This window comes from Chanos chanos, chromosome 7 (assembly GCF_902362185.1).
Source record: "Chanos chanos chromosome 7, fChaCha1.1, whole genome shotgun sequence".
In the NCBI taxonomy this organism is placed as follows: Eukaryota; Metazoa; Chordata; class Actinopteri; order Gonorynchiformes; family Chanidae; genus Chanos; species Chanos chanos.
Genome location: NC_044501.1, coordinates 46,346,239 through 46,367,963, shown reverse-complemented (window position 1 = coordinate 46,367,963; position 21,725 = coordinate 46,346,239). Strand labels below are relative to the sequence as shown.

The 21,725-nt window shown below is 40.9% G+C and overlaps 4 protein-coding genes across 4 annotated transcripts in view; 2 read left to right on the top strand and 2 right to left on the bottom strand.

Annotated features, from left to right (window-relative positions):
* Positions 1-2,106: 2,106 nt before the first annotated feature.
* On the bottom strand, positions 2,107-4,048 carry LOC115816507 (ependymin-like; the record flags this gene model as incomplete). Its single annotated transcript, XM_030779461.1, has 6 exons — positions 2,107-2,224; positions 2,349-2,436; positions 2,906-3,092; positions 3,379-3,513; positions 3,707-3,741; positions 3,994-4,048. Coding segments are annotated over 6 exons (618 nt in total), but the record flags the coding sequence as incomplete, so codon positions are not given.
* A 7,401-nt stretch (positions 4,049-11,449) lies between these two features.
* LOC115816506 (ependymin-like) lies at positions 11,450-13,323 on the top strand (the record flags this gene model as incomplete). The annotated part of the gene is made up of 6 exons (XM_030779460.1): positions 11,450-11,504; positions 11,751-11,785; positions 11,973-12,107; positions 12,402-12,588; positions 13,008-13,095; positions 13,206-13,323. Coding segments are annotated over 6 exons (618 nt in total), but the record flags the coding sequence as incomplete, so codon positions are not given.
* A 2,201-nt stretch (positions 13,324-15,524) lies between these two features.
* Positions 15,525-19,340, top strand: LOC115816505 (ependymin-like). Its single transcript, XM_030779459.1, has 8 exons — positions 15,525-15,533; positions 15,688-15,771; positions 16,893-16,929; positions 17,708-17,742; positions 17,932-18,066; positions 18,310-18,496; positions 18,979-19,066; positions 19,208-19,340. The coding sequence occupies exons 1-8, from the start codon at positions 15,525-15,527 to the stop codon at positions 19,338-19,340; spliced, it is 708 nt and encodes a 235-aa protein (XP_030635319.1).
* Positions 19,341-20,536: 1,196 nt separating this feature from the next.
* The window catches only part of dctn1a (dynactin 1a), a 28,497-nt gene continuing 27,308 nt past the window's right edge, over positions 20,537-21,725 (bottom strand). The window contains 3 exon segments of the mRNA XM_030780129.1: positions 20,537-21,215; positions 21,371-21,460; positions 21,714-21,725. The exon segment at positions 21,714-21,725 is cut by the window's right edge and continues 62 nt beyond it. Of these exon segments, the coding sequence (XP_030635989.1) occupies positions 21,075-21,215; positions 21,371-21,460; positions 21,714-21,725 (243 nt within the window). The 3' untranslated portion in view covers positions 20,537-21,074.

The window sequence follows — 21,725 nt, the reverse complement described above, 5'->3', positions numbered from 1 at the left end:
ATTACGGAGGTGTCACATCGACATCACAGCCCTATCTGAGACCAGACTGGCAGAGGAAGTTCAACTGAGGGAGGAAAAGGGAGAGTGCGCCTTCTTCTGGAAAGGAAAACGTGCTGGTGAACCTGGGATACATGGATTGGCTAAGCATGGATAAGCCAGTTAACAACCTGGTTAGCCAGCGTACTGAAATGCCCCCAGGGCATCAGCGAACGCCCAATGAGAGTTGAACTATAGCTGGACAGCAACCGAATGGCCACTGTTGTGAGTGCATATGCTCCCACTATGGACACAGAAGAGGACGTCAAGGACGCCTTCTACGCCAGTCTAGACAACATCCTGTCAGGCATCCCAGGAGAAGACAAAATCATTCTTCTGGGGGACTTCAGTTCCAGAGTTGGATGGGATTCCAGAATGTGGAGCAGCACTACTGGGTAAGAGGATGTAGGAAACATCAACTCCAATGAGGTCCTCCTCCTGACTCCTCTGCACCCCCACCAACAATGACAATTGACAGTGTAAGCCATGAAAACATGGACCAGTTCCCCCACCCTGGATGTCACCTCTCCTCACGGGCAGACATCGACAGCGAGGTACACCATCGCACCTGCCAGCGGGGCTTTTGCAAAACTTTCTTAGAAGAGTCTTTGAAAACTCTGACCTGCTTGCAAAGACCAAGCTACTGGTGTACAAGGCAGTCATCTTGCCCACTCTTTTATCTGGTGCAGAGACCTGGACTACCTACGGTAGGCATATAAGAGTCCTGGAGTCCTACCACCAGAGATGTCTGTGAAAAATCTTGCGTATTAGCCAGAAAGAGAAGCGCACTAACATCAGTGTTCTTGAGGAAGCAAACACTGGCAGCATTTCCACCACCATCATTAAACACCAGCTGAGACGGACAGGCCACGGAATACCGATGCCTGACACACGCCTCCCAAAACAGGTCCTCTACTCAGAACTAGATGCTGGCCAATGAGCTTCTGAAGGTCAGAAAAAGCACTTTAAGGACAACATCAGGATCAACCTCAAAAAATTCCACATAAACAGCTCTTGACTTCGAGTTATCACCGATTATGATGATGATGATGACGATGGTGATGATGATGATGTGTATGTGTGTGTGTTATTTTTATCAAAAGAATTAATTATATTAAATATATTAAATTTCCAGTTATTTTGTTTAAAAACACCTAAGAAATTTTATCTTGTCGTACTTGATTTACATATATTTACAGTGTGTATATATGTGTGTGTGTGCGTGTGTGTGCGCACATGCATCCGTGTGTGTGTGTGCGTGTGTGTGTGTGCACAGAAAAACTGAAAAGTAAATATAATTCCATTTTAATTATAATTACATAAAATAAGTACAATTTGAAAGAGATGGTAAAATATGAGCATCTTTTAATATGTATTAATATGTCAAATGTCTGCATTTTTATTTAAAATCCACAGGTTAATGTTTAACATTAGAAAATTACTTTAATAACCTTAATCCAATTAATCCAACTTGAAAACACTGTCAAATGTGGAGAACAAAATCCAACGCTACAGTCCAATTTATAATGAATGTAAATCCGGGAAAAGATTTGAAAAGAATTTTTTCCAACTTTTTAACTGTGAGATTTCAGACTGATCTGACTGATAAGCGTATGCCAGATGTTTGTTGATTTGATTTGATGTTTGTTGATTTTCGTAGGTGAGTTTTGTGACATATGGAGGCCTAAATTCACAGCCTTACTCTCACACAGTGATTTAAAACCCCAGTCGATGATGTGGGTAATGAAACAGACTGACATGTGGTAACATGATAAAGGTTCAGTTTATTGTTTATTGTATGTTCATATTATTATTTCAAATATTGTACTTTACTGCAGAGCTGAATGTTTTTGTATTACACAAGACAAAGTCGTGAATGACCATAGTCCAAAAAAAAAAATCACTAAACTCATTCATTACAGTCACGACCATTTCAGTCCTGACTCACTGAATGAACTGAACAGAAGACAACAGAAGAGAATTAATTGAAAAGGACTTTAAAATGCGTTTAGATGGTTATCTGGTGAAAGCATTTTCCTGGTTGTGGTCTCGTGGTGATGATGTGTTTGCTCAGGCGAAGAGGGTGAAGAAGTTGACAGGTTCTGTTTCCTCCTTTTTGGCAAAACGGCAGAAGGGAGGGGGGAGGAGTTTACCAGGGTCGTCAATGCCCACGATGTTGTTGAAGAAACTGGAGATGAAACACCAGACTGTTTAGGAACTATAGTGTCCAGAGTGTATTTGCCATCACACACACACACACACACACACACACACACACACACACACAGTCACATACATACACACACACTAACCTGGTGGCGATCCAGCCAGTTTTAGGGGTGTGGTACATCATGCTGACTGGTATACAGCCGATCTCAGTGACGGTAGACATGTACTTTGCTGCAAACAAGTGTGACAGGCAGACAGGTGAGGAGGCAGACAGTCACACACACACACACACACGAACACACACAAACATACGTGTGTGCACGCACACACACACACACACACACACATACACACAGGACAGGGACATCTCAGTCTTGTATGCATTTAATTAAACACTGTACAATATGACTCACACAGTTAAAAATGTTTTACATCACTGATACCACAGCAAGCATTATCTCAGAGTTATGGATTAATTTCAGAATATCTATGGTGAGAGCTCGTATGATTTTAGTCTTTTCAGCACCCACACACACACACATACACACACACACACACACACACACACACACACACACACACTGACCCAACTGAGACAGGTATGTGTGAAGTCTAAATGAGATCAGTTACTGTGATGTTGTTCAGTCCAATACACACGACTCTCATCACATTGCACTGACAGATCATCTCAGACCTTTACCTTGTCCAGCAGGTTCCTCTCCCACCCAGTTACTGACCAGCAGACCTTGGCCTAGAATGGAGGAAGTGCCCATGACCACCTGATTCAAGAAGGAGGCGGTTTGGGGAATTTGGAGAGGAGGGAAGTCTGTTTTCATGGGCACTGATGTGCATGTGAAATTCAGCCAGTTGATTTTGTACATGACGCCCTGGTGGAGCGAAAACAAAAGGAAGAGGAGAAGATCAGGACTGACGAGACCTGGGACAACAGGACAACATCCTGATAAACCATTCAGTGTTTTTCAGTTTATGATTTTCAGTTTATGATTTCATGTCTGGAGCCGCATCTCATTCTGACTTTTCTTCTGTCTCCCTGTGTGTCTTTCATCATGTGTAATTATATGTTTCAAGGCAGAAATTTACCAGAAAAATTTTCACAAATAAGCATGTCCTGTCAGTTGTGTGTATGTGCGTGGGTGTGTGTGAGTTGGTTACCTGATTAAACATTAAAAGAAGGTCCAGATTGAATGGATGATTCTTGTACTGCCCAAACTGAAACAAACGGATCTTTTGTCCCAGTGCATCATACGTGTATTTACCAGTTGACATCACCTCTCCATTTTGACTAGACTATGAGAGAGACACACAGAGAGAAACACACATGGAGAGAGAGAGAGAGAGAGAAGTTAAAATGGCGTGTCTGTTTCAGTGTAGATGATGATCTTTCCTTGTGGACCACTGTTACACATAAATAAAGAATTTTGGACAATGATGTGAGAGTGGAAATGATGTGATTTTGAAGGAAGAAAAACTCAGAACTCACCGTGGTAAATCCTCCCATTAGCAGAGGTGGTGCAGCTAAAAAGTTCAAAGTTGAAATTAGTGTTTCTCATGCACAAGCAACAACGAACAGCAACAAAACAAACAAAAGTCTAGAATCACTTCAGAAAAACAAAATTCATAAACAATAACAGTAATGACAACAGACACACTTAAGATAAAAAAAAACACTCTTAAAATCAAATTACGATCTCTCTCTCTCTCTCTCTCTCTCTCTCTCTCTCTTTCTTTCTCAAACACACACACACACACACACACACACATACGTACTGCATGGTTGAGGCGTCTGGGCGAAGCAGCCGGCTGCCAAACACAGCAGAAGAGAAAGAGAGAGAGAGAAGTGCATGATGTGAAAATGAAGAGCAGATTAGAGCGAGACAGTCGACTGTTCTCAGATCTGAAGCTCAACACCTCTGTGTGCTCTATCACCTCTCCACCTGCTGCTTTTATAGGGCACCACTGGAACTTCTCAGTCTCCCCTCAGTTTACATAAGTGACTCTTTTATGATGATGGAAAGACCTTTCTCCTCAAAACAATTTGGGAGTGCTTTGGAAACAAGCCCCAATAAAGATAAGGGACAAAGACACTTCAAACTGTTATGAAATATTAATTTCCGTCACATGTTTTGCCAGAAAAAAAATTGTTCAGCAGGTTTACTGATCAATGAAGAAGCATTGAATCTGGGTTGAAACGTGGTTTCATGGTGAATAGGCATATTACTGAATATGAACTGAGAAATGTGCTTGTGAATGTATGATGGTATTAAAATTATTTTAAATCCACCGGTTCCAAGTTTCAGTCTCTTAAATGTAAAACCCATGAAGCATGAAGTTTCTGCACAAACCTGTGGAGAAAATTGATCTTTTGGTGAGTCATTTATATATATATAAATGCATTGCTACGGTTTATTTCTCCATTTTGTAGAAACACATCCTGATAGTCTAATTTGCATTTCAACTCAACATTATTTCAATATTAAATTCAAAATAAAGCAGGGTTGAGGGTCCAAAGTCCGGCTCGCGGACAAAGGCAGTATAGTAAAAACCGTACATAAAAGGCCTCTCATTATGTAGTGAAATGACTGAGCTATTATTTATTTTTTATAAGTTCCTCTTGGTGTAAAGTAAGTGTGACAAAACTAAAAATGTAGAAATGTTGTTTTGTTTTTTTCCTATTTCTTCCAGGGACACAAAAATTGCTATAGTTGAAGAATCACCAAAATATCACTCGCCTGTAACGTCATAAAAATGCAAGGAAGCCGCAGAAATACGTCCTAAACACTAAGAGCAAAATCCGACGAACACCTGAAAATAGTGAATCTGTCGTCCAGCGAAACTACAACCATTCATCATTTTTCTTAGGATCATAGCGTTTCTGACAAACAGCAGATTATGAGATGGTGTTTGATTTGAATCCAGGAAGGCTTGGTGATGTCTTTATGTTTCGCTGACTGCACAATGTGTTCATCCACCGCATAAAACTCTATACATGGCGACTGGGTAGAGTTATTCACGTGAAGTGAGCGATAATGAATTATGACATTTATCACTTACTAACTTGTTAGGGACCACATCGTCCGGAAAGCTCATTTTTTCCGTTCACTGATTGTGTAAGAAAACAAACCCTCACTTTCTCCGTCTGTTGTCGTTCTCTTACGCAGCCTAGATAAGAGTCTATCCCAAATATTACAACTCACGTTTTTCACGCCGCGCTGCCTAAATAAGTACACCATAGTCCACACTTCAAACATTTAGTCATGAAAAACTGTTATTGAAAATCTCAGGAGAGCTGGAGTGACTGATGTGTTGAACCGTTCTTTGCCCTGTTTTTCACAAGAGTGGAAAGGTGAAGAACAAACACAAAGACGATTTTAAATATTTAGATACTGTCAAAAGAATTGTACGTCCATAGTCTTTAAGGATGACGTAACACTGAATGCTTGACATGTGGTATGTGTCTAATTTGTATTTCTCTACAATCAGAAATTCTTTTGAGATTTTCTCTCTGTCTTAAACTTCCCGTCCTCATGATCTTGTTTGTGTGTAATTTACTTTTCATGTTGGTGATGAAAAAAATGATAATGGACTGTATTTGTGATTGATCAGACTGAATCTGTTGGTGATAAAATACATCATCATGCTTTTCATACATGGATACATACATTTTCCATGCATGTTCTATATGCAAAAAATGAATCACTTCTATTGTCCTCTCTGTTTTTTTTTACTAAAGAGACCATTTCATCTGACTGAATCTCGCAAAACAGCGAGATGTCTCAGGCAAGTTCTCCGTTTAACCCTGTCTGAACGTCAAACAGGATTTTCCGTTGTGTTTTTTACAGACAGTCTGAGTTAAAAAAAAAAAAAAAGAAAGAAAGAAAGAAAATCAAAACAATCACTTTTAAAAAGAACTACACAACAGTTTGACTTTGTTTTATTCTCAAAGCAAAGGTATTTGTTAAAAAATATTTTTTTGATTCTTATAGACCAAAGGAAGGAAACCAAGAATCAACCTCACAATTCCAGTGAGACAATGAAATTAAAGAAATGAATAAATGAAATCCAATGGATTCAACATCATTTTTAAGAGAATTTAGCAGGAGTGAGAGATGAAGACTTAGCTCTGAAATGAACGACATACCTGCAGCACTTTCGTTTACAATTACAACTTACAATTTGGCATTTCGCAGACGCTTTTGACCAAAGCGACTTACAATAAATGCATCAATCAGATCTCATTGCACCATAAACAGAGATCGCAATAAGACTATAGATTAATTACCCTCAGTATCACACTCCTGGAATTCTGTGATAACAAACGATAAAAAAAAAACAAGACTTATGACATAGGGACAAGGTTAGCACGATTTTTTTTGTGACATAGAAAGGGAGGTTAGGCAGTGGGGGACAGGTGGGTTCTGGAAAGGTGGGTTTTCAGTTCCCTGCGGAAGAGGGCAAGAGATTCCGGAGTCCTGACTGAGTGAGGAAGGTCATTCCACCACCACCAGTTCATTCTCAAAGCAAATTTATTTGTTCCAAAAACATGTTGTTGTTTTTTTTGTTTTTTTAACTTTGTGGATCAAAAGAGAGAAACAAAGAATCAGCCATCTCAGCGGATAAATGAAATGATTTATTTATAAATTAAACATTACACTTTCACTTTGGGGTTCAATAATGAACATGTTTAAACCACCACAGTGATGTTTCAGAGTAAAAACAGTCAAATAGTCAGCATGTAAGACCTACCAGTGTCTCCAAATCAACCATCTGACCTTACCTCCATGCCCCTGGGCTTTTGAGAAAGATTATCGATAAAAAAACAAACAAACAAACGAAGACAACAGTGTCTTGATGGGCCTCTTTGAATAGAACTGTTGGAGAGAACTGGGCGTTATGGTCTGGTGAACTGGATGTTTTAGGATGAACTGGGGCATCCACACTGGGGAAAAGATGCCTACAGTAACAAAAGACAGACATACAAAACAGAACACTGTGATATCAAGATGAAATTCACACGAACCCGGTTTCCTCAGTCAGGAAGCAGAAATGTTGTGTTTAAAGGATTCAGTGAGAATGGTCAGTGACACAATAACACATTAAAGCACTTGGACTAAGAGACGTGAACAAGACAATCATGTGTGTGTGTGTGTGATCTTCCCCTTTCACAAACTGGGGACCGGTGCATACTGGGAACTGGTGCATACTGGGAACTGGTGCAGTTATTGGCTCTGCACTGGCTGATGTGACAGTGTTGGCCACCATTATCACACCCCACAAATACCACGTACAAAATGTCTGCAGGACCAATGAACTACAGATTATGGGAATGGAATTTACCAATAAAACATGAGATAAACAAGACTGCAGACTTACACTCTGTCCACTAAAGAATCACATGAGGCTTTATGATTTCAAGTAAATGAATTAATCTGGCTGTCAATAGCAGAAAACCATTGAGTATCTCAGATTTTATGAGATTAATTGCCCTCCGTATCTAGACCCTGCTAAGGGATCACATGCGACTTTATGATTTCCTTTATCAGTTGACTGAGAGCGCCCCCCCGGGTCACATGACAAAGTGACATCACTATAATCACACACGTCATGTGACTGATTCCATTCCAAATGCCGTTACAGAGAGTTCCCATCACCTCTGTCTGCGCTTTAAACAAACACTTTACAGTCCCATTTACTGCTTAGATAAGTTCACTTTGACCTGTTCCCACTTTTTTCTTTTTACCTTGACCTTTACCTAATTTCTTTTCTTTTTTCTTTTTGAACCTTTTTTTGGACAATGCTGCATTTAACCTATCGGTGCTTTTTTTTCCCCCTTTAGATTATTCGTGAGTGCGTTTTGTATTTGAACTGTGTCTTTATAGAGGTTGTGGAACATTAGTAAATACCTAATCAAGTGGCAGCTTTCAAAACCTATTCCTCCTCTGTCAGCTGTCAAAGATCTTAAATCAGTGAGCATACGTCACAAAACACACATGCCACGGCATTATAAGTTATCTCCTCCTTTAGTAAACACTGACACAGTTTTTATTTTTTTCTAAACAGATGTTTTTTCTAAACATCTTTTTTTTATTTTTTTATCTTTAAGACTAAAGCAAAGCTCAGAAGTTATGTAGTTTGTTTTAGAGATGATCATCTTTATTTTTACAGATACTGTTCTTAAAAAAAATTCAATGAAATATTCTGACTGATAGTCATAAGGAAAACCTGCCTGAGGCATCTCACTGATTTTAGAGAGATTCAGTCAAATCAGACCATGACATTGGCAACAGAAAGGAAAATAAAGGTGATTCATTTTTTTTTTTTTTTTGCATACAAGCTGAATTTTAACACGCAGAGGAAATGTATGTATCCATGTATGAAAAGCATGATGATGTATTTCATCACTAACAGATTCAGTCTGATCAATCACAAATACAGTCCGTTATCATTTTTTTCATTACCAACATGAAAAGTAAGTTACACACACACAAGAGCATGAGGACGGGAAGTTTAAGACAGAGAGAAAATCTCAAAAGAATTTCTGATTGTAGAGAAATACAAATTAGACACATACCACATGTCAAGCATTCAGTGTTACGTCATCCTTAAAGACTATGGACGTACAATTCTTTTGACAGTATCTAAATATTTAAAATCGTCTTTGTGTTTGTTCTTCACCTTTCCACTCTTGTGAAAAACAGGGCAAAGAACGGTTCAACACATCAGTCACTCCAGCTCTCCTGAGATTTTCAATAACAGTTTTTCATGACTAAATGTTTGAAGTGTGGACTATGGTGTACTTATTCAGGCAGCGCGGCGTGAAAAACGTGAGTTGTAATATTTGGGATAGACTCTTATCTAGGCTGCGTAAGAGAACGACAACAGACAGAGAAAGTGAGGGTTTGTTTTCTTACACAATCAGTGAACGGAAAAAATGAGCTTTCCGGACGATGTGGTCCCTAACAAGTTAGTAAGTGATAAATGTCATAATTCATTATCGCTCACTTCACGTGAATAACTCTACCCAGTCGCCATGTATAGAGTTTTATGCGGTGGATGAACACATTGTGCAGTCAGCGAAACATAAAGACATCACCAAGCCTTCCTGGATTCAAATCAAACACCATCTCATAATCTGCTGTTTGTCAGAAACGCTAATAATAGCTAATAATAAAAATAAATAATAGCTCAATCATTAAATTAACTATATAATGAGAGACCTTTTATGTACGTTTTTTTTACTATACTGCCTTTGTCCGTAAGCCGGACCTAGGACCTTCAACCCTGCTTTATTTTGAATTTAATATTGAAATAATGTTGAGTTGAAATGCAAATTAGACTATCAGGATGTGTTTCTACAAAATGGAGAAATAAACCATAGCAATGCATGTGTGTGTGTGTGTGTGTGTGTGTGTATATATATATATATAGATAGATAGATAGATAGATAGATAGATAGATAGATAGATACCCAGAGATCAATTTTCACCAGAGGTTTGTTCAGAAACGTCATGCTTGTTGGGGGTGCGAACATGTTTTCCATTTAAGAGACTGAAATTTGGGAGCAGTTCAGCGGCGCCGGAACGAGCTTGAAGGTGGGGGAGCAAGAAGCGGGGGCGAACTCACACCTGTAGGGGGGTCCGGGGGCATGCCCAACCCCCGGCAAAATTTTCTTAATTCTGGCAGCTAAATGCACCATTTCCCCGCAGTTTGAAACGGGAAGCCTAAAGGCAGTGGCCTTACCAGGATATCATAGCGTATGCCACATTGCAATTTCGCGATTTCTAATTTGATGCAGTCAAATCTGTCAAAACGCAGACACCGGAGATGAATAGCTAGAACCTTACGAAAACTCTCGCAAACCAAATTATCATTCTAGAAAAGTAAAGAATCAAACGCGATTCTGTTTGATTCTTAACTCTTCCAGAATGATGATTTGGTTTGCGAGAGCTTTCGGTTTTTTTCAGTGCGTTCATACATTCTGCTGTGTGCTAGGTTTGTTTTTTTCCGACTGAGACGGCATCATATGTAGTCGAAGTAGCCTGTATGTGATCACAAAGGTAATGCTAACATGTCGAGTTTAGTAAACTGAGTGATGGGGTGGTTAGGTAGGTTTGTATAGATGAACAAATGTTACAGAATAAATGCAGACATAGGTTATGACAACTCTTGACTGTTTGCCATGCCAGGTATCCAAGTGCGTTCGCCGACATGCGACATCCCAAATCAATAAAATACATTGCACAGCCAGGGTAAGCCTCGCCCTTCTAAACATTATCAAATTAGTTACCTTGAGATCGGCATAAGATAGGTCGGTGGTACGGAGTGATATCATAACGGGGAGTCAAACGTTAATCCTAAAATAATGGGGGTTAGGCTGGCTATGAGCTCCCTCGCTTTATGAGCCAGAACTAAAGCAAGAAACATATCTACCTGCACAAATCACATTGTACATTATTTACGAACGGTTACTGCTGCAGTGGTTAAGTGTTCTCTCCGTTTTTGGCAGAACCTGGCAGGTGTTGATTAACGCAGATATTCACAGAACTAAACGTGGGTGGGCAAGTTGGACCAGTTGATTCAAAGTAATTTTATAACATCAAACATTCACCGTCGCATTTCTAGGTTTATATGAAACTTTATCAACAATCTTCGTCCAATGCTGTTCTCACTGCCCAGAATCTCACCGTGTATTTAATATTCACCGTAAACACCGTGTTCCAACCCAGATTTTGCGCTTCCTCATTGATCAGGAGACCGAGAGCTGCACAAACGTTTTTCGTCTGGCGAAACGTGATGAAAAATGAAATTTTAACAACAGCCCTACTGTTAATGAGTGAAATCAGAAAACAGATAATAATTTAAAACAGACATATGGGTTTGGGTATAAAAGAAAAAAAAAAGAGAGAACACTCTTCTAATAATTGCTGAAGTAGTGGAGGTCTGTTATTTCATAACAGTTTGAAGTGTCTTTGTCCCTTATCTTTATTGGGGCTTGTTTCCACAGCACTCCCAAATTGTTTTGAGGAGAAAGGTCTTTCCATCATCATAAAAGAGTCACTTATGTAAACTGAGGGGAGACTGAGAAGTTCCAGTGGTGCCCTATAAAAGCAGCAGGTGGAGAGGTGATAGAGCACACAGAGGTGTTGAGCTTCAGATCTGAGAACAGTCGACTGTCTCGCTCTAATCTGCTCTTCATTTTCACATCATGCACTTCTCTCTCTCTCTTTCTCTTCTGCTGTGTTTGGCAGCCGGCTGCTTCGCCCAGACGCCTCAACCATGCAGTACGTATGTGTGTGTGTGTGTGTGTGTGTGTGTGTGTGTGTTTGAGAAAGAAAGAGAGAGAGAGAGAGAGAGATCGTAATTTGATTTTAAGAGTGTTTTTTTTTATCTTAAGTGTGTCTGTTGTCATTACTGTTATTGTTTATGAGTTTTGCTTTTCTGAAGTGATTCTAGACTTTTGTTTGTTTTGTTGCTGTTTGTTGTTGCTTGTGCATGAGAAACACTAATTTCAACTTTGAACTTTTTAGCTGCACCACCTCTGCTAATGGGAGGATTTACCACGGTGAGTTCTGAGTTTTTCTTCCTTCAAAATCACATCATTTCCACTCTCACATCATTGTCCAAAATTCTTTATTTATGTGTAACAGTGGTCCACAAGGAAAGATCATCATCTACACTGAAACAGACACTCCATTTTAACTTCTCTCTCTCTCTCCATGTGTGTTTCTCTCTGTGTGTCTCTCTCATAGTCTAGTCAAAATGGAGAGGTGATGTCTACTGGTAAATACACGTATGATGCGCTGGGACAAAAGATCCGTTTGTTTCAGTTTGGGCAGTACAAGAACCATCCATTCAATCAGGACCTTCTTTTAATGTTTAATCAGGTAACCAACTCACACACACACACACACACACACACACACACACAACTGACAGGACATGCTTATTTGTGAAAATTTTTCTGGTAAATTTCTGTCTTGAAACATATAACTACACATGATGAAAGACACACGGGGAGACAGAAGAAAAGTCAGAATGAGATGCGGCTCCAGACATGAAATCATAAACTGAAAATCATAAACTGAAAAACACTGAATGGTTTATCAGGACGTTGTCCTGTTGTCCCAGGTCTCGTCAGTCCTGATTTTCTCCTCTTCCTTTTGTTTTCGCTCCACCAGGGCGTCATGTACAAAATCAACTGGCTGAATTTCACATGCACATCAGTGCCCATGAAAACAGACTTCCCTCCTCTCCAAATTCCCCAAACCGCCTCCTTCTTGAATCAGGTGGTCATGGGCACCTCCTCCATTCTAGGCCAAGGTCTGCTGGTCAGTAACTGGGTGGGAGAGGAACCTGCTGGACAAGGTAAAGGTCTGAGATGATCTGTCAGTGCAATGTGATGAGAGTCGTGTGTATTGGACTGAACAACATCACAGTAACTGATCTCATTTAGACTTCACACATACCTGTCTCAGTTGGGTCAGTGTGTGTGTGTATATATGTGTGTGTGTGTTTGTGTGTGCTGAAGAGACTAAAATCATACGAGCTCTCACCATAGATATTCTGAAATTAATCCATAACTCTGAGATAATGCTTGCTATGGTATCAGTGATGTAAAACATTTTTAACTGTGTGAGTCATATTGTACAGTGTTTAATTAAATGCATACAAGACAGAGATGTCCCTGTCCTGTGTGTATGTGTGTGTGTGTGTGATTGTGTGTGTGTGTGTGTGTGTGTGACTGTCTGCCTCCTCACCTGTCTGCCTGTCACACTTGTTTGCAGCAAAGTACATGTCTACCGTCACTGAGATCGGCTGTATACCAGTCAGCATGATGTACCACACCCCTAAAACTGGCTGGATCGCCACCAGGTTAGTGTGTGTGTATGTATGTGACTGTGTGTGTGTGTGTGCGTGTGTGTGTGATGGTAAATACACTCTGGACACTATAGTTCCTAAACAGTCTGGTGTTTCATCTCCAGTTTCTTCAACAACATCGTGGGCATTGACGACCCTGGTAAACTCCTCCCCCCTCCCTTCTGCCGTTTCGCCAAAAGGGAGGAAACAGAACCTGTCAACTTCTTCACCCTCTTCGCCTGAGCAAACACATCATCACCACGACACCACAACCAGGAAAATGCTTTCACCAGATAACCATCTAAACGCATTTTAAAGTCGTTTTTAATTCATTCTCTTCTGTTGTCTTCTGTTCAGTTCATTCAGTGAGTCAGGACTGAAATGGTCGTGACTGTAATGAATGAGTTTGGTGATTTTTTTTTAAACTGTGATCATTCATGTCTTTGACTTGTGTAGTACAAAAATATTCTACCCTATGGTTAAAGACATGAATTGGGAAACATATAATAAACATTTAATAAACTATAAGGCACGTGTTTGTCCGCATTATTCTGAATATCATCATCCACTGATCCATGTCTGTTCTGTAACGGTCAGAGGCAGAGAACACTATAAGCAGACGTTCAGACGAAATGGAAGTCCTGTCATTCTATTTGTGACGTGGGATTTTGGCACTGCAGGGGTTAACCACGCTCAGAGGCACAGGGTTCTCGTCTTTCTTCGCTCTCTCCGTCAACGGCGACAGAACGAGAAAAGACCGGGGTCGGACAACATGTTCAGAAAAATTCAACAAAAAAGTTAAAAACCAACAAACCTTCAAATCAAAACAAAAACTGCCTGTCTCTGTCTTACTTGGACGTGCATGTCTCATATGTACACCCACAAATACACACACACACACACACACACACACACACACACACACACACACATACACACAGAGTTTAGTGTATATCCCAAAGAGAATTTCTCTTTCCCATTTCCATTTTACTTTAGTTACCAGAAAAGCCCTTCTCTGAACCAGACCAGACTCCAAATGGCTGATACACAACTGGGAAAGCTGTTATCACATCTGAGTCTCAACTGCTCTGTGTCTCACACGTCCACTTGAGCCTACAGCTTTCAGGAAGCAGGCCCATATGGTGTATCTGTGCTCCGGGCTGACTGGACAGGTTGCTCTGTGGCTTAGTCAAGGGTTCTCAGGAGACCTGCGGACACGGGCCTAAGTGTAGATACACACACATTAACCTCATACCTGTCGTTATGTTACTCTGACACCGGAGACATTTAGAGGACATTTAGAGGACATTTATATGAACAGTTCTTCTCTCCCTTTGACCTTCTTTTCTCTTCTCTCTTTCTTTCAACAGAAAGATTTATACTCTGAGTTTGCTGTAAAGGTCATAAAAATCAGCAAAAAAGAAACACAAGCATTCACTGAGGAAAACGCGTACACGGAACGGACTTCTTTCGTTCTTTTACACTCACATTTGCATTTATTCATTTGACGGACGCTTTTGATCCGACGCAACATCCCAGACAGGTCAAAACAAACCAAGCAGGTAGCCAATGAGGAGCCCTCTGTTGTGTAAGCGCCAAGAACGAGATGCCCTCGGTGACACTGTGGTCGGGGAGAAAAACTCTAAAAAAAAAAAAACAAAAACAACTTTAAAAATACTTAAACAAACAAACAAAAAAGTTCGACGCACTCCATTCGCGGTCTTTCTCAGTGATCATCCTTCTTCATCCCTCTTTAAGTCTTCCTCAGTGAAAACCACAGGCAGAATACGCGGTACTTTCTCAGTCTGTTAAATTCACCTGCAGGCGTGTCAAGTTGTTGGGTTCTCTCTCCCCTCCTACAGTACCAGCGATGAATTTAGGCATACTGAAACCCAGCCAATGACGGACTGCTTTACAAAATGTACTTGCCAAAGCTTTTACAGTACATAGGTCTTATACAACACAGGTCAGGAGTGAGGTACTATCAGTTTAAATTAGAATTATTAGGTTGTGTTTAACTGCAGTTTTCTACTACTTTTCTTTCATGTTTAGAGACAAGAGTATGAAGAGTCCTGATCAGAAGCATATTTTTTTATTTTTGTTTTTTCTTAGGCAACATAGCACAACAATCACACAGGGGTGTGAAAACTTTTATAACGCATATTTCCACGTTGCGTAGGATGGGAATGAGATAACAGTTATTTAGTTACGTGGGTTCTCCTGAACATTTAGTACGGCTCCTTTGTTTAATAATGTTTGGTTATCGTATTTAATCTTATATGGTAACCTTATAGCTTTATAACGTATCAACAAAGAGAGATGTGAAGAGATATGTTACTTTGAGTGACACGTTACGTAACGCAAAACAGATTAAACTCCAGATATATGTTCTCCGGTCACGTGTGGATGTTTTTTTTTTCATTTCCCAAGGTGAGAGATGAACGATGGACATTGTAAACGTATTGGCTTGTGTTCAAAATGAACACATCTCGGTTGAGGTGTTCTAATATTGAAACTACTATTAGCGACGCAGGAAATTATAATATCGTCCACTAATATCGTTTGGAGAAAAACGTTATACTCTCACAGAAGTGTTTTTCCCTACAGGTGGTGTCTTCCCCCTATTTCGCCGTTTGGAAGGGTCAGCGCCTTACTGCAAGGCCCCAGTCGAGCTCTGTGGCTAAGCAGAGAGTAAAGTCTTGCGCATGCATCCACCAGTAAACTCGTCCTTATCTACCATTTTCCATCTACTAGTTCTCAGCGGGCCGTTGCACAAGTGGAGGTCTGTGCTATTTTGCTGGACTCACCAAAAGTTTCGCACGCGTCCCTTACTTGCGTGGCTAAAGTCGAGGTCAAGGGGGAAAAATACATTGTTTTGACATAGCTCCCAGAACACGACCAGCAGTGCTGTATGCGATGTCCGACCCAGCCGTTAGAGACGACGAGACTCGAGACTCGCAAATTTAATTTACTGCCGCGTCACCCGCACAGGTTTTTTTTTTTATGATAAACAGCAACAATAGCCTGCTCTTGCTGTAAGCCTATCACTTGTTTCCCTTAGCATCGTTTTTACCATAGATGTGAATAATTTGCATAATGACCGCGATAACCTACATACCGGACGATGATCAGTGATCAAGGGCACACAAATACATTATAATTTACAATGTATATAACTATATAAGAAAAAAACCCCACAACAGTGTACATCAGACCAAAAGTGTATGACATATCCCAGTGACTTTTATCGGTCACTGAACTGAACTATATTTTCTTTACTGTATTTTCTATCAGAACTATCACTATCAAATTCACTATCACGCACTATATTGTCCAATTTTAACTGTAATAGTAAATCAACAATTATTTAATTTTAATCGACCCATTAGATAATGCAACAAACACAGAAAAAAAAAATTACTACCTGTCACATGCACGCTGTAATACATAAATATGCGGTTTATCAGGACACCCACTAAAACGTGAATGAATTTTATCTCACCCATTGTTCAGTATGTTTAATCCCTTTGCCCTTAATGCAGGCAGTTATCGAAATGTTCACAAAACTTTTCCATTCTGATTAAAGGTGTACCTGGCACGGCATCCTAAAACAGCTACGCCTTATGTAAACTGAGGGGGAGACTGAGAAGTGCCAGTGGTGCCCTATAAAAGCAGCAGGTGGAGAGGTGATAGAGCACACAGAGGTGTTGAGCTTCAGATCTGAGAACAGTCGACTGTCTCGCTCTAATCTGCTCTTCATTTTCTCATCATGCACTTCTCTCTCTCTCTTTCTCTTCTGCTGTGTTTGGCAGCCGGCTGCTTCGCCCAGACGCCTCAACCATGCAGTACGTATGTGTGTGTGTGTGTGTGTGTGTGTGTGTCTGAGAGAGAGAGAGAGAGTTTTGTTCTGACTATTTTGAGCCTATGTTTATGTTTGTTGTGTGTGCTGATGCTTGACTGACATACGCTTCTGACGCAGAAATGTTATCCTCCTTTGAGAAGACCAGACATCTATAGATGTTCAGTTTCGCAGCTTCGTTGGCTAAAATCTTTGTTTCTTTGTTTTTTTTTTGTTTTGTTTTCAAAGCGGTCTTCACAGTGCTAGCAAGTTTTGCGTATTGCAGGCGTCATCCTTCTTTCTTTTAACACATTTGTGTTTAGTCATTTGTGTTCAGTCATTTGTGTTCAGTCATTTGTGTTCAGTCACTTGTGTTTAGTCATTTGTGTTTAGTCATTTGGTAGATGCCCCCCCCCCAAAGAACCTTTAGAAGAAGAAGCATTGCAGGCATGTCTTAGCAGACAGACCTAGAGTGAAGAACCACTCCATGGACCGTGCATGGTTATAGTGCTTTACCAAGTCTTTTTTTTTTCTTTCCTTCCTGCACCTGAAACACAGACCTGTAAAGATAGTGGTTAAGAGGTCAGACAGAGTTGAAAGAGATGAGTTTTTAGGCGCTTTTATTGAATGTGTTTGGTGTGTCTCGGTCTCTGAGGGAGAGACGGTTAATTCTTTTCGCTGAGGCATGCGAGCACAGACCAGCGGCTCAGTTTTTCAGCCGAAATGTTCAGACTTTTAAACTGATCCAGAATCAAAATGACCTCTGGGATGTGTGCTTGTCCTTTTCAGTGACGCCCCCGCTGCTGTCAGGAAACCTCGGAGTTGTGAGTTCTCATCTCGTGTTTCTCCTTCAAAATTAAGCTTGAAACAGAATGAGAATGCATATATAAATATGATAAACCGCCATCTGAATGTTGTTTTCACCAAACCGGTTTAAAAAAAAAAAAATCAATGTTACAGCCATGCTTAAATTCCTCCTCACTGGGTTTATGCTCTCTCTCTCTCTCTCTCAGGTTACACAAAGCGGAGAGCTCAGTGCTTATGCCAGTTACATCTATGACTCTATTGGGAAACGGATTTATTTTTCCGAATTCGGACAATATGACAATCACCAATTCAAGCTGGATGTCCTTTTGCTCTTCAACCAAGTATGTAACACACACACACACACACACACACACACACGATTTATTGATTTATTTATTGCTGTGTATGCATGCACACACAATATATTTCATCTTTGAGACATGGAAAACATGTCTCAGTAGGAAACAAACAAACAAAATCCCTGAAAGATTTCATAGGATGGAGCTCAGAACAGGCCAAAGTTCCTCCCTCTCTCTCTCTCTCTCTCTCTCAGCATCAGCATTCTTCTGTTTTTTATCACTCAGGGCGTGAAGTACACCTTTAACAACGAGGCTGGCACATGCAAGAAGACCCCGCTGAAAAAAACCTTCATGCCTGCTGACATCCCTAGAAACGCCACGTTCCTGAGTGAGGAGATTCTGGGCACCTCTTCCATCCAAGGGCAGGGTTTACTGGTTAACACCTGGACAGGTGATGTGCCTGCCACACAAGGTAATGGTGGTCTTAACGTAACAGTGTTACAGTGGCCTTGGAGGTTTTAACCTCAGTCTTAATGTAACAGTGTCAGAGTGGCCTTGGAGGTTTTAACTCCAGTCTTAATGTAACAGTATCAGAGTGGCCTTGGATGTTTTAACTCCAGTCTTAATGCAACAGTGTCAGAGTAGCCTTGGATGTTTTAACTCCAGTCTTAATGTAACAGTGTTACAGTGGCCTTGGAGGTTTTAACACCAGTCTTAATGTAACAGTGTCAGAGTGGCCTTGGAGCTTTTAACTCCAGTCTTAATGTAACAGTGTTACAGTGAAAATGGTGCCAGTTAGGTTTTGTCACACCAGCAAATGTTTCCGTTTTATAAATTCATAAATGTTAGGTCTACACTCTGCGGTCTCTGCTGTCCATCAAAAAACAACAAGATGGCACCATACTCTGTGTGTGTGTGTGTCTTTATCAATCTGCCTCTCACGTTTGTGTCCAGGAAAGTACATGACCACTGTCACTCAGATTGGCTGCATACCTGTCTCCAGTCTGTATTACACTCCCAAAACCGGCTGGATTGTCACCAGGTTTGTGTGTGTGCACGTGTATATATATATATATATGTGTGTGTGTGTGTATACATGTGTGTGTCCCGCCTTATTTTCTGATGTTCCTCTTCCGCATTCTTTTCCTCCCCATCCCCCCTCCCCCTCACTCTCTCTCACCAGCTTCATAAACACGGTTTTGGGCATGGCTAACCCAGAGCTGCTCCTCCCCCCCAAGACCTGTGACAACGCCCCGCTGGAGACGACCGAGCCCGAGGACTTCTTCAGCACCTTCCGTAAAAAGGGCTCACAGTAGACCCATGCCGACGTTACCTTCCACCACCCCTCCCTGTCGTTACAAAAGGCATAAAGTCCATATCTGGACCGCCAGCTGGACTAGCACTCAAGGTTTGGTCGTTCGTAATAGAGAAAGACATGGTTCTCCAGTTTCAAATGTGTATTTTGGTGATCGCACAGTTAAAATTAAAAGGAAACCTGCAAACATTACCAAGACTCTGTCTGTGTTCTTTTGAAGATGACTGTTTGATCGCAACCATTTCAAATTAGGTGTCCCCATAAATCACATACTTGTGTGGTGCTTACATATGGAAACACAGTGTAACTTTTAAATTTGAGGAGGTATTTAAGTATATGTGGAGTCCAGAGGTGAAATGTTAGGGTTAGTAATCCCAGCAGTGTTTACTGGGTAATTTCACAGTTACTGGAGACACGTGGCCTCATTATGCTAAATTCCATTAAAATGATATTTCTGGACCAGTCTGGTGTAACACAGGCAACAGAACCGCTTTTCCATTTTCATCGCTTTTATTAGGGTTTGCGTCGGACAGAGTCATTCGCTTGCCAGAAAAACAGGACTATTCCATAATCAACCTTTACCTTTCATCTGCGTCCCAATAACAGAGACGCCTTGTCTCAAAGGGGCTGGCGTAACACCGGCGTGGAAAGCCAGCCGGGCCAAAGACAACCGAATGTTTTTAAGTGCGATGAGAAGGAAAAACAACCTGAAAGGGAGTCAGAGAAAAGTGGTGGCAGACAGAGGAAACATAAGCTTTACTCTAAGTGTGATGCGTTTAAATATCCGTAAATATAATTAACGTTGAATGCGCGTAGAATTTAGGCAGTACTTCAGGACATATAAACTTCAGGACAGAATAATCGGAAAAAAAAAAAAAAAAATCATAAAATCTCTCTGAAGACAAACTTGAAAAGACAACCATTGAGTGGAATCACAGAGACAAATTAGCCCAGTTGATCAAGTCATTTCTAATCTGCCGTTAAACCGAGGACAGTGGTAAAACCGTTCGTGGCGTGTTTGTTCATGGCATGTGTTTGGTCCTAGGTATCTCCCTCAACAGAAACTCTTCACATGGCTTTCAAAACAAACAAGCCCCCCCCCCCCCCCCCCCCAAAGAAAAGACACGATAAGTGCAATGCTACAGTACACTTCTTTTGTTTTTTTGTTTTTGTATAAATTAATTTTTAAACTTTTTGTTCCCGCTCGGAGCCCCGCTAAACTACGACGATCGATGTTGTAGTGAACATTTGTACGCGTGAATAATCATCAGTCTAACGTCGTCTAACAAAACTAATCAGTTATACACTTCCAGCGTATTAAAGATTGATATAAAATTGCATAAAACCTGTAAAGGAAAGATTGGTTGTCAAAATCGAGCGTAAGAAGGTTAGAGATGAGTAGAAATACGATTCGACCGCTACGAAGGCATAAAGCCACACGACACCTTCAACATCCTGTTTCAACTCTAGCGCAACAAGATTTCGTCTCTGTCATGCCCAGTTCCTCAGAACTGAGACGGAGAAGGAGCCGGTAAACAACGATATGACCGGTCTTTGGTGTGAAAGCGAGGTTTCGTTAGCCCGATAATGACGCTGTTGTTTCCTGAGTTGAGTCAAAGGTACCGAAACAAACCAGTAAAAAACCGAACGTGGCAAAAGTGTAGTGTGGAAGTGTATCGGTGATTGGGGGAGCCTGCCATCACTCATCGAGCGTGAGCCAATGAGCAGGCGTGGTTTAGGTCATGAGGAGGCGGTGCACGTGCCGCAGCTGCTGTTGGGACAAGACGAGACAGTGCGACTGTTCTTTACCGCGGGCACAGGGAATCATCACCTTCCCAACCATCACCGTACCCTTCCTCTTCTTCTCCTCCTCCGCCTGACACAGAGAGAGAGAGAGAGAGAGAGAAACAAGGAGAGAGAGAGAGACAGAGAGAGAGGTCTGAGTGAGCAAACAAAAGTCAATGTGTATGTGTGTGAGTGTGTGTGTGTGTGATTGTGTGTGAGTGTGTTTATGTGAGGGCGTGCTGTTACCTTGATGAAGGAGGATGAGGGAAAAGTTGCAAAATCAGATGGAACACGAGCACCAGACTGTTGAGAAACCACACGCTGTGTCACCTCACTCTGAGAGACAGACAGAGAGAGAGAGACAGACAGACAGACAGACAGACAAAGAGAGACAGACAGAGAGAGAGAGAATATGAAAGACATGTACAGTTTTGTTGGAATTGTAATCTGTCTTTAGTAACACTGTGTGTGTGTTTGAGTGTGTATGTGAGATATAAAGGGTTTAGTGGAGTGATTGTGTATGCGTGTGCATGTATGTGTCTATGTCTGTGTGTGTGTGTGTGTGTGTGTGTGTCTGTGTTTGTTTTACCTTCAGTTTGTC

Coding starts and splice junctions, on each gene's coding strand:
- LOC115816505 (XM_030779459.1), top strand. Junction 18,497..18,978: donor TGATGTGCCTGCCACACAAG/GTAATGGTGGTC, acceptor GTTTGTGTCCAG/GAAAGTACATGACCACTGTC. Junction 19,067..19,207: donor ACCGGCTGGATTGTCACCAG/GTTTGTGTGTGT, acceptor CTCTCTCACCAG/CTTCATAAACACGGTTTTGG.